The 15,346-nt window shown below is 38.9% G+C and overlaps 2 protein-coding genes and 1 long non-coding RNA gene across 4 annotated transcripts; 2 read left to right on the top strand and 1 right to left on the bottom strand.

Annotated features, from left to right (window-relative positions):
• The first annotated feature begins 517 nt into the window (after window positions 1-517).
• LOC110867509 lies at window positions 518-2,983 on the top strand. The gene is made up of 3 exons (XR_002551650.2): window positions 518-568; window positions 1,306-1,393; window positions 2,777-2,983. It is a non-coding gene; the product is annotated as an uncharacterized LOC110867509 (long non-coding RNA).
• A 3,162-nt stretch (window positions 2,984-6,145) lies between these two features.
• Window positions 6,146-10,587, top strand: LOC110869264 (dehydration-responsive element-binding protein 1D). The gene is made up of 2 exons (XM_022118555.2): window positions 6,146-6,752; window positions 10,424-10,587. Exons 1-2 carry the CDS (start codon window positions 6,180-6,182, stop codon window positions 10,523-10,525), a joined length of 675 nt encoding a protein of 224 aa, XP_021974247.1. The 5' UTR covers window positions 6,146-6,179; the 3' UTR covers window positions 10,526-10,587.
• Window positions 10,588-11,486: 899 nt separating this feature from the next.
• LOC110869263 (calcium-dependent protein kinase 17) lies at window positions 11,487-14,597 on the bottom strand. 2 transcript variants are annotated; one of them, XM_022118554.2, is made up of 4 exons: window positions 14,429-14,597; window positions 13,417-14,161; window positions 12,320-12,616; window positions 11,487-12,228 (listed from the first exon to the last, which is right to left on the bottom strand). In XM_022118554.2, the coding sequence occupies exons 2-4, from the start codon at window positions 13,997-13,999 to the stop codon at window positions 11,663-11,665; spliced, it is 1,446 nt and encodes a 481-aa protein (XP_021974246.1). In that variant the 5' UTR covers window positions 14,000-14,161; window positions 14,429-14,597; the 3' UTR covers window positions 11,487-11,662. The 2 variants fall into 2 exon arrangements, with proteins under 2 accessions (XP_021974246.1, XP_035831334.1); XM_035975441.1 differs by having other exon boundaries at window positions 11,487-11,621; window positions 11,656-12,228; window positions 13,417-14,582.
• Between the last annotated feature and the right edge of the window lie 749 nt (window positions 14,598-15,346).

Genomic DNA, 15,346 nt, shown 5'->3' with positions numbered 1-15,346 from the left:
TGGGAATGAATTCGACGGATGAAACGCTAGCGATGATATGTGCTAAGAGCTAGTGTTATAAAGTAAAAGACACCAATAAGAGCTCTGGAGCATAATCTAACATAAGTATTGTGAATGAACAGCTTGGAAAGGGTAAGAGTAGAATTGGTTTGATTTGAATGGGAAAGGTTTCGGGGACGAAACCTCATTTAAGGGGGGTAGACTTGTAACACCCCAAAATCAAATTATTAATTTGCTAGTTTGTTATCATGTTTAACAAAATGAGGTATAATAACTAGGTTAGTAAACCTAGTTAAATGTCTAGCAAATTAAGTAAAGGAATGAAACTTGTGGCAACTATGATGGGTAATAAACTTGAGGGACTAGGATTGCCAAATTTGAAAATGAATTTAATTAAAACAAAAATCTCATACACACAAGGTGTGTGTGTGCGTGAGAACGAGCAGGAGCATGGGGGAAACCCTTCTCCTTCAACTACTTACAAGAACTCAAGAATTGAACCTGATTTTGGGGATAAATCGGATGCATGAGCTTATATTCCTAATCATCTAGACAAGATGAACATGTGGTAAGTTGAAATTTGTGAATTTTTGATCTTACATGAAGTGGGTTATTGATTAATCCACGAATTGGTATGAAATTAAGCATGATTATATGTTAGAATCGCTAAATAAAACGTGTATTATGTATGATTTCGGTTAATTTGATGATTAAAGAAGAAACCCACAACCTTGAATGAAGGTAGCGACATGGGTGTTCTACCCATGTCCAATCCTTGTTTGATGTATTTGTTACTAGCTTGAAATGGGTTTGGTGATATTAGTTTAGGGTTAATTGTATAAATGGAATGTGATTTTGAACACTCTCTTGGTGATCGGGAATTTGGAAGCTAATGACTATGCTTGAACTAGTTGTAAACTATGCATAGTAGGTTGTACGCACACCAAGTGCTTGATAAAATGACTAGGTGAAGCTAGAAAGTGAAATTGTATGCAAGTTGTGAGTTTACATGTATACAAAGCGATTGTGATAAAAGTAGTAGTTTACTAACTTGGGAAAAATATGCTTTAGATGATAATCGTATATGAATTCGGGTTGAAAGTATATGTCGGTCAAACTTATGCATTAGGAGCTTGTACATTTTGTGATAGTGAATTTGGATTTCGAAGATATTAAATATTATGGTTGACAAATCATGTCGTATGCATGTTAGTAAAAATAATCGATGTTGATAAGAATAGGTAAATATGTGTTAATTTGAATGAGCATGAATACTAACATGATTTTGGCATGGCGACATGAAAGAATTGGAATCACACGAGCATGGGCCAAGCATGGAAGGTTAACGGGTCAAGATGAGGCAAGGAAGCGGTTACGAACACGGATGCACAAGGTAAGTAATTTCTATAATTACTTCTTAGTTGTTTATGTAAAGTTATGTGCAAACTAATTAGTATGATAATTGAGGTAAAAAAAAGAAATGAAATTGTATGATAGCAATGAAACATTAAACGGATCTTAGCTTTGATCCGAGTGAGGTATGTGTGATTAAAAATTGTAGCTAAGTAGTAGAATTGGCTACTTGGGCAAGGAAGTCCTTTGTTGTTAAGGATAGGGCTAAATTGACAAAAACGCCCTTGATGGGTATTTCGGCCAAATGACCTTAAAAGTCGTTTGGAAACGAGCTATTTGATTAGAGTAATGTCTTGGTCAAGTATAAAAGCGAAGTATAGAGTTTTGTATGTCATAGACCATTTAATGCGCAAATACCCATAACGGGTCAAAAATAAGCCTTTGAGCGAAAATGGGTTAAGAGGATGCAAGGCAACCGGGAATTTAACTTTTCATGATAGTCGAAAGTAGAATGATTAAGTTCATATGGCATTGGGGTCAAATAATCAGATTATGTTGGTAAAAAGCATGAACGGGTCAAATAGTTAGAAAATTGTAATAAGTCGAATGCATGTAAGTTAAGAATTTCCTTAATCCGGAGGTAGGATTTTAAGTCCATATGGTAGAATGTGAATTTACAAGCATGTGGGAAGAAACGGGAGGTTAAACGGGTAAACGGTTCAAAAGTTACGCAAGTTTTAGCGTTTTCGGACATCGAAATGGATCTGCAGCGAAATGGCGCATGGTCATGCGCTTGGCCGCATGGTCGTGCGCTTGGCCGCATGGTCGTGCGCTTGGCCGCATGGTCGTGCGATTTCGAGCAAATCATTGCACTAGCTTGTGCACTGCCAGTGCCCCCAACGTCGTAGGAACTGCACGGTCGTGCGGTTGGACGCATGGCCGTGCATCAGTTGCCACTGCACGGTCGTGCGGTTGGACGCATGGCCGTGCATCAGCTGCCAGTTCAGTATAATGTGCAGAATTTGTACAAAACAGTCCCGTAACTGAAAAGGAGTCCCGAATCGTATTCTAAACTTATTATAGAATGTTTATGGGATACGATGAGCGTGTATGCAATTATATATGGAGCGAAATAAGTAGAAAGGCGTAGGTAAATATAGGTAGAGATTTACCTACATGATTAGTAAAAGAGAACCCTTGGGCAACGCGTCAAACGCGTCTAGAAACGTATGTATGTGAGTAGGTAAGTGTGTATGTAGGCATGTATGTAGGTATGCACGTATGTAGGTACGCACATATGTATGTTGGTACGCAAGTATGTGGGTAGTTATGTGTGAACGTTTGCGTATATATATATATATATATGCATGTATTCAATGAAATTGAGTACTGACGATAATAATAGCGTGCCTTGTGAACAAAGTGTAACGCAGGTACAACGAGGAAGTCTCACCACGGAATGTATAATCAGATAGAAAGCTGGGATGTGACGAGATAATGAAATGAATAGTCAGTTGGTATGTAATGCAGGAATGAGTACATTGAATTCCAATGAAAATTCAAGCCGAATCCGGAACAAGGGAATGCGAAGGGATAGTTGAATGAACTAATGTCACATTATCGAATGTTATTCAATTTCTAATTATATGAGATTAATGTTATATGATGTTGTCGTAGACTAATGGTTAAGTTGTATGTGATGCCCACAGGTGCTACTCGGACTTCTCCTGCTACTAAGGATGTGAAGCGGACGTAGATCGAGTCAAGAGCAAGGATTGTACGGAAAGATCGGTCACATAGTTGAAGTATATAACATCTAGAAGTCTGAATTTTTGTACGAACGTTGTGAATTCTTTTTATAGAACGTTTGACTTTTGAGAAATTGGAACCTTCATGTAAGTAATGTTGTTGATAAAGAAAGAAAATTTAAGGCTCTTTTTCCGCTGCGTCATTTTTAGGGTTAAACGTGTTAGGGCGTAACATTTTTATTTTTTAACCCAAAACTTTTCTTCTTTACAATTTAGACCATTTGTTTTTTTTACTTTTAATCCAAAGCTTTCCATCTTTTATAATTTAACGCCAACTCTTTTTTATTTTCAGTTTTGGTGCACCATACTTTTCATCTTTCCCAAGTTTTTCATTTCGTTCTAAATATTGTGAGTTAACGCACCGCAATGTGCGTGTGAGTTTCAACATTTTTTCGTATATTTTTTTTCCGTTTGACTAGCCCGTCGCAACACATCTATTTTTCTCCGTTTGACAAGTTCGTCGCAACGCGCGGGTCCTGGATTGACTTAGTTATTTTTTCTATGTTTTACGAACGGTTTAATTTCCCTGCAACGAGCGTGCGTGATTCAAAGATTTTACGTCTGTTTCCGCGTTATTTTTTCCGTTTTTATTTATTTTGTTTTTACGAGCTTTTCTGGTGTTGGTGGCTGCTGATAGTGGTATAGCATTGGTACTACTTCGCATAGTTTTACGACAACCGCTGCAACGCAGGGGCTTAATACTAGTATAATTTATATAGTTTAGACCAATTTATGTTTTAAACTCGAGTAACTCAATCACTTGTAATTTATATTTTAAAGCAGATATTATTTTATTAACAATATACTAGTTTTATCGCAATGATCGATTGTGGTCATTTTCTGTCAATTGTTACAGTTAAAGATATTGTGTTAAGCAAAAAAGGTGTATAATATTAAATGCGGGACATCGTATATTATAATGTCCAAGATTACATCACCACCGAAAAGAAAGCAATATACGAAGAAGATAATGTTCGTACCATGAAGAATCTTAGATTGAAAAGCAATGAGGGTTCCAGCCTTACACAAAAAGCATCATAAGTTTTACATATAATAAACACTCTCACTTAGCCTGTAAACGAACCGAACGTTCATGAACTGTTCGTGAATTTGTTCGGCAGTAAGTTTGTTTATGTTCGTTTAATTAAATGAACGAACATGAACACACCTTGTGTTCGTTCATTTATGTTCGTGAACGTTCGTTTTATGTTCGTGAATGTTCGTTTATTTACGTTCGTTTATGTCCGTTTATATTTTAGTAAATACATAAATAGTTATGTTTATATAAATATTAGGTTTTTTAACTACTTATATAAGTATAACTAAATAATAATTAAATTTTCTCGTAATAAAAAAAGAAATTTTAAAATTTTTCTTAGATCTTAACTGATCACTTACTTAATATTTATATAAAAAAACTACTTAAATTTAGTATCATGAACCCTAATTTAGATGTTTTTTCGGATGAACTATAATATATTAGACTTGCCTGTTTGTGTTCACTAATATTAAATCGTGTTTATTTATATTTATTCAGATACGTTCATTTATGTTCGTTTATGTTTGTTTAATCATGTTAATTTATGTTTGTTTATGTTTATTCAAATATATTCAGTTAACTTTTATTTGTTTATGTTCGTTTGTGTTCGTTTATGTTCGTGAACTGTTCGTTTAGGCTTTAAACGAACGAACATAAACGAACACGAACATGCTCGTTTTCTTAATGAACGAACACGAACAAAAAAATGTGTTTGATTATATATTCGAGTTCGTGTTCGTTCGGTTCATTTACAGGCCTACTCTCACTGTTCTTACACCCACCATGTATCTTATTCTTACACCCTTTTTCTTTTCACTCTATCTCTGTATATATCTATGTAAAAATACGACTTGAAGTTTAATTCATATAGTTAATAGTTAAACCCACAACCTTTTTTAGTGGCAATGGTCATCACTCACAACACACAACAATAAACCCTCACACCCCTCACATCCATTTATCAATCACAAGCCCATAACGCGATGATTTTATCACGGAATAGATTCCATCACTCGTTGAATAGTTGGTGGCGGTGGGCATTTCAGCAAGTTGTAGAACTTCTTATCACGCACAACAAATATAACCACCCCGCCTCCCCTTACTAATGGACCACATGCCCTATACAATTTTCGACTAACTCATGCTCTCTAATTCTACTTCTAAATCTACAAGTGTGTTAATTGTAAACCATATGAAAATGGATACATTTCCTACACACCTTAATACCGATCGGCTACATGCCCTTGATATCTAGATTAGTAAAGTATTCTAATTTGAATACGTTAACTAGATATGGGTGAAAAATATAAAGTGATAAATACAAGAATAATCTTAAAAAGTTAAGAATAGATTATTAGTTAGATCCTTTTTTATCTAGTTGATTATAAAAGTGTACATTACAACAAAAAAAGGTTAGATTTTAGTCCACCGTTTGTTACGTCAGAGAGATTCTTTTGTGGCGGCGCAAGCCCCTATCACAGGAAATGGTGGTATGGTTTCCCGTGGAACGCCGATGCCATTAGCCAAACTCCTACCGTCAGCGTAGACCTGGTTAAGACAATATAGTCTGATCAGAGTGAGGTTAGGACCCTCTATTTAGGAGGGGGTGAAATCTCTCTCACAACAAGTTAAATATCCTCACCGTTTAAAAAAATCATTAACTTACCTTAAGCAGCAAGTGGTACAAGGATATCATTAAACTTACCTTAAGCAAGTGGTACTAGGAAGAGTGTAAGTGGTCAAACAGTATGTGAACAAACAAACAAACAGTTGTCACTTTCAAATACCCACTTTCCCCCAACTTTCATCCCCAGCTGTGTTCTTATCATCCTTCACTTCACTCCGTGTGCATTTCGCTTATCAATCAAACTCTTATACATATATCTATATATATATATATACAAACACACTTTCACATAATTCACTCACTCACAATTCCCAAAACATTCCGTACAAACCAATAACAAAAAAAAAAAACAATGACCACTTTTATCCACTTCAACTCTTCACTCTCAGCCGAAAACACTCCATCCGAATCTTGTTCAAGTTCGGATTCCAGCACGGCCGCCGCTTTTTCGGACGAGGAAGTCAATCTGGCTTCACAAAACCCGAAAAAGCGGGCTGGCCGAAAAAAGTTCCGGGAGACACGTCACCCGGTGTACCGAGGAGTCCGAAGGCGGGACTCGGGCAAGTGGGTGTGTGAGGTCAGAGAGCCGAATAAAAAGACAAGAGTGTGGTTGGGATCATATCCGACTGCTGACATGGCGGCCAGGGCGCATGATGTGGCGGCTTTGGCCATGCGGGGTCGGTCCGCGTGTTTGAATTTTGCTGACTCGGTTTGGCGGCTGCCTGTGCCGAAATCTAGTAATGTGAAGGATATTCAAAAGGCCGCGGTGAAGGCCGCCGAGGGGTTTGGGGTTGAGGATGGTGTGGTGGAGAGGGTGGAAAAAAATGAGTTGCCGAAAAATGAGTTGCCGAAAAATGAGGTGCCGAAAAAAGTGGTTTATTTGGATGAGGAGGCTGTTTTTTGTTTGCCGAGATTTTTTGATATTATGGCTATGGTTAAAGTCAATCAGGAAGGAATTCAACATTTCCTTTATGGCGATTCAAGAATCTAAACAAGGTAATGTTTCTCATTCTATTCTGTCGAGGTTCTGGGGCAGGGGGAGTTTTGGTTTTGAGGCTGTTGATTCGTCGGGCCTTTCGGGTGGTCTTATCTCGATTTGGGACGAGAGTATTTTTTCGTTGGAAGGAAATAATAAGCACAGAAATTACTTACATGTTCGTGGGAAGCTGAAAGGGTATAATAAGGTGGTGAATTTTTTGAATGTGTATGCCCCGCAGGGGATCCAAGCGAAAAAGGAGGTTTGGGATCTCATCTGTGAGCTTATCTTATCCTATGAGGGGTTGTGGGTGGTTTGCGGGGATTTTAATGCTGTCCGCTTTCGGGAGGAGAAGAGAAACTGCTCTTTCAAGCCCCTCTGTGCCAGCAATTTCAATGCTCTTATCTTTGATGCCGGCCTGATTGAGTATGAGATGAGAGGTAGGAAATTTACTTGGCAATCGGAAAATAGTCAGAAGATGAGTAAATTAGACAGGTTTTTGGTGAATTCCGAGTTCTTCAATGAATGGCCTGAGGCCCGTGTTCAGGCCCTTCCGAATTTATGGTCTGACCACTGCCCCATCGTGTTATCGGCTAAATCTGTCAATTTTGGTGCTCGGCCATTCCGGTTTTTTAACTCGTGGTTGGGGAGAGAAGGCTTCAAAGATGTGGTTGAGGAAGCTTGTCTTAGTTTTGCGGCGTTGGATTTGAAACCGGACGTGAGGCTTATTAAGAAACTGGGTCATGTTCGGTCCAAGATTAAAGAGTGGAGAAATGCGATGCTTGCTAAGGAAGGGGAAACCCTTGATCTGGCAAAGCAAGAAGTGGAGGAGCTGGAAGCTATTATGCAGGGTAGGGATCTTGAGGAGGAAGAGATATGGGTGTTAGCGGAAAATAAAAGGATTATCGAGGAGATGGAGTTGGCCAAGGTGAAAGACCTGAAGCAAAGGTCTCGTGTGAGGTGGGCTAAAGAGGGGGATGAAAATTCGAAGTTCTTTCACGCCATGATCAATTGTAGGAAGGCCAGTAATGTCATCCACGGGTTGTCTGTTGGTGATGAGTGGGTGTCCAAACCGTCTCTGGTGAAAAAGGAGGTGTTTAACTTTTTTAGGTCAAGGTATAAGGAAGACATGAGCTCTCGGCCTCGGCTCGCGAACCCTAATTTAAAGAAGATTTCGGTTGAGGAAGCTCGGGATATTGAATCAAGGTTCTCGGTTGATGAGATCAGGTCAGCGGTGTTTGAGTGTGGGGATGATAGGGCCCCCGGTCCAGATGGTTTCAACTTTCGATTCTACAAAACATTTTGGGGGTTGTTCGAGGAGGATTTTCTCAGCATCATGTCTAGTTTCTTTGATTCGGGAAGCATTAATGAAGGGTGTGGCTCTTCATTTATCACCCTGGTGCCAAAAGTTAGAGATCCATTGGGGCTTGGCGACTATCGCCCGATCAGCTTAGTGGGGGTTGTTAATAAAGTGGTGTCAAAAATCCTTGCTAATAGACTCAAGAAGGTCCTTGGTTCAGTGGTTTCGGACTCCCAGTCGGCTTTTTTGGAAGGTAGGCTCATTCTTGATGGGCCGCTTGTAATTAATGAAGTTCATTCGTGGCTGAAAAGAAGTGGTAAAAAGGCGTTCTTGCTTAAAATTGATTTTGAAAAAGCTTACGACAATATCAATTGGAAGTTCGTGGTGGATGTGTTTGGTAAAATGGGGTTTGGAGAAAGGTGGTGTAAATGGATTTGGGGTGTCTTGTCCTCCGCTCGTTCGTCAGTTTTAGTGAATGGGGCCCCGACGTTTGAGTTCAAGTGGGAGAAAGGTATGCGACAGGGGGATCCTCTATCTCCGTTCCTGTTTGTGGCGGCTATGGAAGGTTTGTCGAGTATTCTGGAGAAAGCCAAGGAGGTGGGGGTTTATTCGGGGATCTCTCTTCCGGAAGATGGGCCATTGATTTCTCATTTATTTTTTGCGGATGACGCGTTGATAGTCGGTGAGTGGAACTCTAACGGTGCTCTGAACGTTGTTAGGTTGCTTAGGAGTTTCTTCGCCTGCTCGGGGCTGAAGATTAACCTGGGTAAGTCCAGTCTGTATGGTATTGGTGTAGACATAGGGGAGGTAGGGAGATTGGCCGACGTTGTTGGGTGCAAACAAGATACCCTTCCGTTCAATTATTTAGGGTTGAAGGTAGGAGCGAACATGAACCGAGTTAATAATTGGAAGTCGGTTTATGATGTGTTCGAGTCGAGATTAGCTCTTTGGAAATCGGCCTTGTTATCGATGGGAGGAAGAATCACGTTGATCCGCTCGGTCCTACAAAGTCTTCCTTGTTACTTTTTCTCGTTATATAAGGCGCCGGTGAAAGTTATTAAAGATCTCGAAGGGATGGTTAGAAAGTTCTTATGGGGTGGGTCTAATGGGGGAAGTAAAACCCACTGGGTTTCTTGGGATATCGTGGCGAGATCTAAGGAAAAAGGGGGTTTAGGGCTTAAGAAGTTGTGCACTATCAACAAGGCGATGCTCTTTAAATGGGCATGGAGATACAAAACGGACAAGGGTAAGCTGTGGGTCAAAGTCATCGATTCTCTTCATTCGAGAGGGTCGGGGTGGTCCTTTATTCCGGTTAAGAAGTCCGTAGGGGGTGTGTGGCCTAATATTGTTGCGGTCGTAAATAAACCGCTGTCTGACGGCTCGACCATTCGGTCCTTTTTTAGAAGTAAAATTGGCAAAGGGGATGAGACTTTCTTCTGGTTGGACCCGTGGCTCCGGAATACCCCTCTGAAAGATTCCTTTCCTCTCTTGTTTGCATTGGAGGTCGTTAAAACGTGTTCTGTCAATGAGAGAATTAGCGGAAATTGGCTATGGAGGCATGATCCGGACCAAGACGAAGAAGCCACGGAATTTGAGGAGTTATGCGGTGCGGTGTCTGCTGTGTCCGTATCGGATAGAAGGGATGAATGGGTTTGGGAGGGGGACCGATCGGGTATTTTTTCGGTGGGCTCGGCTAGAAAAATTCTGGATAATAAGGAAGCTTCGGGAGGTTCGTTCCAGCTTGATTGGTGTAAGTGGGTGCCCATCAAATGTAATGTCTTCGTGTGGCGGGTTGGGTTGGGTCGGATTCCTACGGTTGACGAGCTTCGGAAAAGAGGAATTGTTGTTGGTGATGGGTCTTGCCCTTTGTGCAGAACCGAGGACGAATCGGTGTCTCATTTGTTCACCTCATGCTATCTCGCGGCTGTCCTTTGGCAGAAGATTAGTGTTTGGTGCCGCATCCCGCCTATATTTGCATTCTCCGTCAAAGATCTGCTGGAATATCACAAGGTCTGCCCGCTCGGATCAGAAGCTAAAGAGGCTCTGCATGGTATCATTTTCTCGGCATGTTGGTTCCTTTGGCTTATGCGTAATAAGGCGATTTTTTCTGACGTTGAAGTTAAGATCGATAGTATCTTTTGCGAGGTCAAGTCTATGGGTTTTTTGTGGTATAAAAATAGAGCTAAGGGTAGGTCGATTTCTTGGAATGATTGGTGTAGATTTGTATTTAAGTAGCTTGTAGTTTTTCGGTTGTTTTCCCGGCCCGGTTTTCGGGTTTGGGTGTGTGTTTCTAATGAAATAAGCTTTTCAAAAAAAAAAAATGGCTGAGGGAATGATGGTTCCGCCACCTCGGATGGGTGGATATGACACTTGTCAGGATGACTTGGAATTTTGTTCTGACGTGTCATTATGGAGTTTCTGAATTTAGCCTTTGACCATTAGATTAAGAATTAGTTTTTTTTTTTTAACGTCGTTAGAGTTATTAGATAGATGATTGTAGTTTTTCCAGTTATGATAATCAAAATTGATAAAAAAGAAAAAAAAGCTTTTAAAATTTACTATAATACTTCTTTGAATAGATAATATAATAAATATCTCCAACAGAAATTCGAAAAACTAACAAAGAAATTCAAAGGCATTATCAATTTCTGCTCACACAAGTCAGATCTTTGGAGCAGTTTGCAAAAAATGTATGTGAGCAAATATTAGAGCAGATGAATCCTTGAGAAAAGACTATATTGAAAACATCATGGCTTAGAAGAAATACAAGGGAGAAAAATACATGTATAAAGAATGGATCATTCCTGAGCTTGAAAGTGAAGCAGGCAGGATTCAAGACATGATTAAGAACACCTGTAAAGTGTATGCCTGTGCATTTATCTTAGAAAATCTATGATTATGTTAAAAAGCTATAAAAATAGGTATGTTGAAAGTTGAAAACCCGTTAAATCAACTGAAATGTTTAACCGAAACTGAAAGTTGAAAACCCGTTAAATCAACTGAAATGTTCAACCGAAACAAGTCCACCGGTCTGAGACCAAAACGATTCAGTTCATAGTTTAGCTATTTTGTCAAGTTCAGTCTCGAAGCGAAGGAACGAGAACTTTCTCCGAATCGTTTACCCTATAGTATTTTTTTTTTTTTTTTTTTCCGGAATATGCACTTATCTTTGTGTATAAATGTATAATAACCATTAGACGTTTATTTCGTTTTAATTTGTTTAATACAAACTAATATGTTTGAAAGAAAAAGAAAAAAAATGTTAAAAGACCACTAAAACACCTTCGGAGGGAAAAGTCTTGGGTTCAAGTCCCACAGACGACAGGAATAAAAGAAATTTGTCGTTCAAAAAAAAAAACCACTAAAACGATAAAGCCGGCGGGTAACAAACCGTATAAAGTTCATAATAGACTCACATAGCTCAATTAACCTAAAATAAATACACAACCATATACACATGTTGAGAGTTAAGATGTTAAAAAGTCAACTAAAAAGTCAAACTTCAGGAAGAAATTTCACATGTGAAAAAATCCACAAACCACTCTTCATCACCAAACCCTCAACAAACAAAATCCGACCGCAAAGCCGTCGATAGATGCGTGCACGACACCCAACGGATAACCGATTCCGCAACCACCACATCCAACGGCTCAAACTCTCCGAGTCCAATCGTCCTGTTCCGCTTGTTATAACTCACCCATATTCTAGACCCACCTCCCCTTTTCACCTCAACCGCTTTCTGCTCTTTCGCTTCTCTCGTCTCCTGGTCCGATACGCTTACAACAGGACTGGTTTCAGTCTCCTGCCCGAGCCCAAAGAACGTAAAACTGTGAACCGAGTGGATCGGTGTGCAGAAGTCGAGAGGCGCGTTTGACGACCCGCCACTGCTACGAAATGAGAACCCGCAAGAGTTCACGAAAGGCGTCACTGGCTCCACAAGGAACGAAGAAAAAGACGACTTGCAACTGAAGGTTTCGCAGATAATCGGTGAGCCCAGCCCGAAACTGATGTCATCATTCCGGGCCATGAATAACGAAGCCGACGACGAGCTTCCCGCTAGCTCGGATTCTCCACGATTTGGCAACGATTTAGCGATCACATTCGTACCGTTAGTCCATGCATGATCTGTAGCAATGAAAGCAGTCATCAGATTTCGCGAACCGAGCAAAAAACCCAACAAATTCATAACAACTCGAAACTGGTTTCGATTAATTACCAAGAACTTGCTGAGCGGTTAACCGAACGGAAGGATCCGTATCGAGCATTCCTCGGATCAACTCCTTAGCGGAATCCGAAATTCCATTCCAGGGATCCGACTGGAATCGCAAATTCGCGGCTCGAACAGCATCGAATATTCGGGATTTAGTTTTCCCCCAAAACGGCGGTTTACCGCTAAGAAGAATGTACAAAATGACACCTGCACTCCAAACATCGGCTGCCTGGTTGTAACCGCCGGCAAGCACCTCCGGAGCTATATAAAACGGACTCCCGACGGTTCCATGTAACCTTTGACCTGTTTCGCGAAACAAGATTAACACATAGTTCATGATTTTACAACAAAAACATAATAAACTAGATGAGAATTTAGCAGTGTTGTAAGAATCGCTAGACGCTGGTCGGCCAGTGGAGTACCAACTAGCGATTAATCGGGATCAATCTGATTAAGATTTTATATGTAATTTTCGGTTTTATATGTATATACACACATTTTAATATGTATTGTTTTAGAGTTAATTACTGTTTTCGTCCCTGTGGTTTGTCAAAAATCACTATTTCAGTCCATTAGTTTAAAAATTGCGATTTCAGTCCCAGTCCCTGTGGTTTCATTTTCGTAACTATTTCAGTCCACCTCGTAACCATTTCAGTCCCTGTACTAACAGAATAAATGGATTGAAATGGTTACGAAAGTAAAACCACAGGGACTGAAATGGTTACGAAAGTGAAACCACAGGGACTGAAATCGCAAATTTTAAACTAATGGACTGAAATAGTGATTTTTGACAAACCACAGGGACGAAAACAGTAATTAACTCATTTTTTTAAGTAGACATGTTTCAACACCTTCTTCGACCCATATTTTCAAGTATACAAGGTTTATAGGTTTCGGTCAAGAATCTGGCCGAAACTTGGCCGAAATCGCTATATTGCCACCGATTTTTGGCCAGTTAGGACTGGATTTAACCACTATTGACCGCCTAAAGATTAATTAGCCGATTAGATGAAAATTACTCTGTGAACCTCAGTCTAGGAATTAATCAACGACTAATCAGAGGCTAGTTGGGATTTTTACAACCATGATAATTCAGTACATACCGGGCTTAATATAAGTAGCAAGACCAAAATCCGCCAACTTTATCTGCGACGAGGAAGCTTTCGTCGCTAAAAGAATATTTTCGGGCTTCAAATCTCTATGAACAACACCTTTATCATGACAAAACCTCACTACTTGCATCAACTCCCTAAACAAAACTCTTGCTTCCGACTCCGAAAACCTTCCTTGTTGTTCCAACTGATGAAAAAGCTCACCACCCGCACACAACTCCATAACTAAATGAACATAACCCTCTTCCTCGTACACTGCTTTGAGATCGACAACATTTGGATGCCCCGATAGCCTTGTCATTATCTCAATCTCGAGTTTTATGCTTCTTACATCTTCATCAGTCACTAGTCGGTTTTTTGAAATCGATTTACAAGCGAGTAGTTCACCGGTTAATTTATCCGAGCATTCTCTGATTACACCAAACTGTCCCCATCCCAATTGAGCTCCGAGAATGTACCGATCTTTTAAATTCGATGTTTCGTCGGTTTTTAATATGGTTTCTGTCAAGTTCTCAACTTTGTAACAGTTGCAGAGTTTGGAAGATGATTCATTTTCATTCTTGGCAACATCCATAGGAGCCCAAGTTGTTGACTTTTTTTCAAGGTGGGAACTTTGACTTTTTAAAAGTCTTGATTTAGGTCAAAGAATTCATGATTCTTGATAAACTTACAATGTGATTCATGAAAAAATTTTACATAAATCAAACCTCTGAGAAACCCCACATGAAACCCGGATCTGAAAACATAACAAGAACCAATTTTTATTGAATTTTTATTCAAAAAACTCAAAAAGACTCACCAAGATTCAAACTTTTTAATAAAAAAACAAGAAAGAAACAAAACCCACAAAGCAAAATTACTAAAAACATATATAATCACTAAAACCCACTTAAAAAAGCCCTAACAAAATTCAAGATTCAAGATAAACAATAACCCAGATCAAGAAACTCATACCAATACAAAAAAGGTATAATTTTTAAGAGAGAGAGAGAAGGGTTTAAACCTGTAGAGAGAGAGAGAGAGAGAGAGAGAGAGAGAGAGAGAGAATGAAGTGGATTTCAAAATCTCCCCATGAAAGGGGGAGGCATATGGAGTGGGCTCTTGATTGTCTGCTCCTTCTTAGCTTTGCCAATTCAACCTAAAAAGAAATAGAAAAAACCCCAACTTGATTGTCTTCTTCTGTTGTTTTTAGCCAATCATTGTTTCTTATTATATTTTTGTTTTTTTTTTTTGTTTTTTTTTTAATTTTTTTTCCTTCTATTTTTAGTTTTTTACCTTCTTTTCTTGTTCTTGTTGCTTGAACATAAAAGCATATATTTTTGTATTTTTTTTGTTTTTAATTTGTTTCCTTCTATTTTTAGTTTTTTACCTTCTTTTCTTGTTCTTGTTGCTTGAACATAAAAGCATATGTTGGAATTGTAGTAAACAATGTATTATAAGTGTTGATGGTTATTTAGGTGACTTACTCAATGTTAATTTGTACTTTTGTTTCGGGCAGCTTTTCTTTGATCGTCTTTCGTTTAATATACTTTTTTTTGCTTGCTGATTAAAAAGAAGTAGGCGATGTATTTTGTTGGCTGATAGCGATTAGCGAATATCATTATCTGTAATAATATTGTTTATTATGATTTAAAAAGCTTGAAAAGAACATATTTGTTTGAGATTGTTATTTTGTTTAGAATAAGTAAGTTTAAATATCTTTTCAAAGTAATTTGTTTTATTAGTTGAAAATAATTAAAATAAACTACCTTTAAAACAACTCTATTAAAACGTACAAAATAAAAATCAATTTTATAAGCAACTCTAGCTAAAAACCCATTGAATGTTAAAACAAAGTTATATATTTTTTTTAAAGGTGTGAGTTATTCGCGAATGTCAGGAGGTCTAGCATACGTTGTCTTAATCAGGTTCGCGCTAGAGA

This window comes from Helianthus annuus, chromosome 7, assembly GCF_002127325.2.
Source record: "Helianthus annuus cultivar XRQ/B chromosome 7, HanXRQr2.0-SUNRISE, whole genome shotgun sequence".
In the NCBI taxonomy this organism is placed as follows: Eukaryota; Viridiplantae; Streptophyta; class Magnoliopsida; order Asterales; family Asteraceae; genus Helianthus; species Helianthus annuus.
This window is presented reverse-complemented; position numbering and strand designations above follow the sequence as displayed.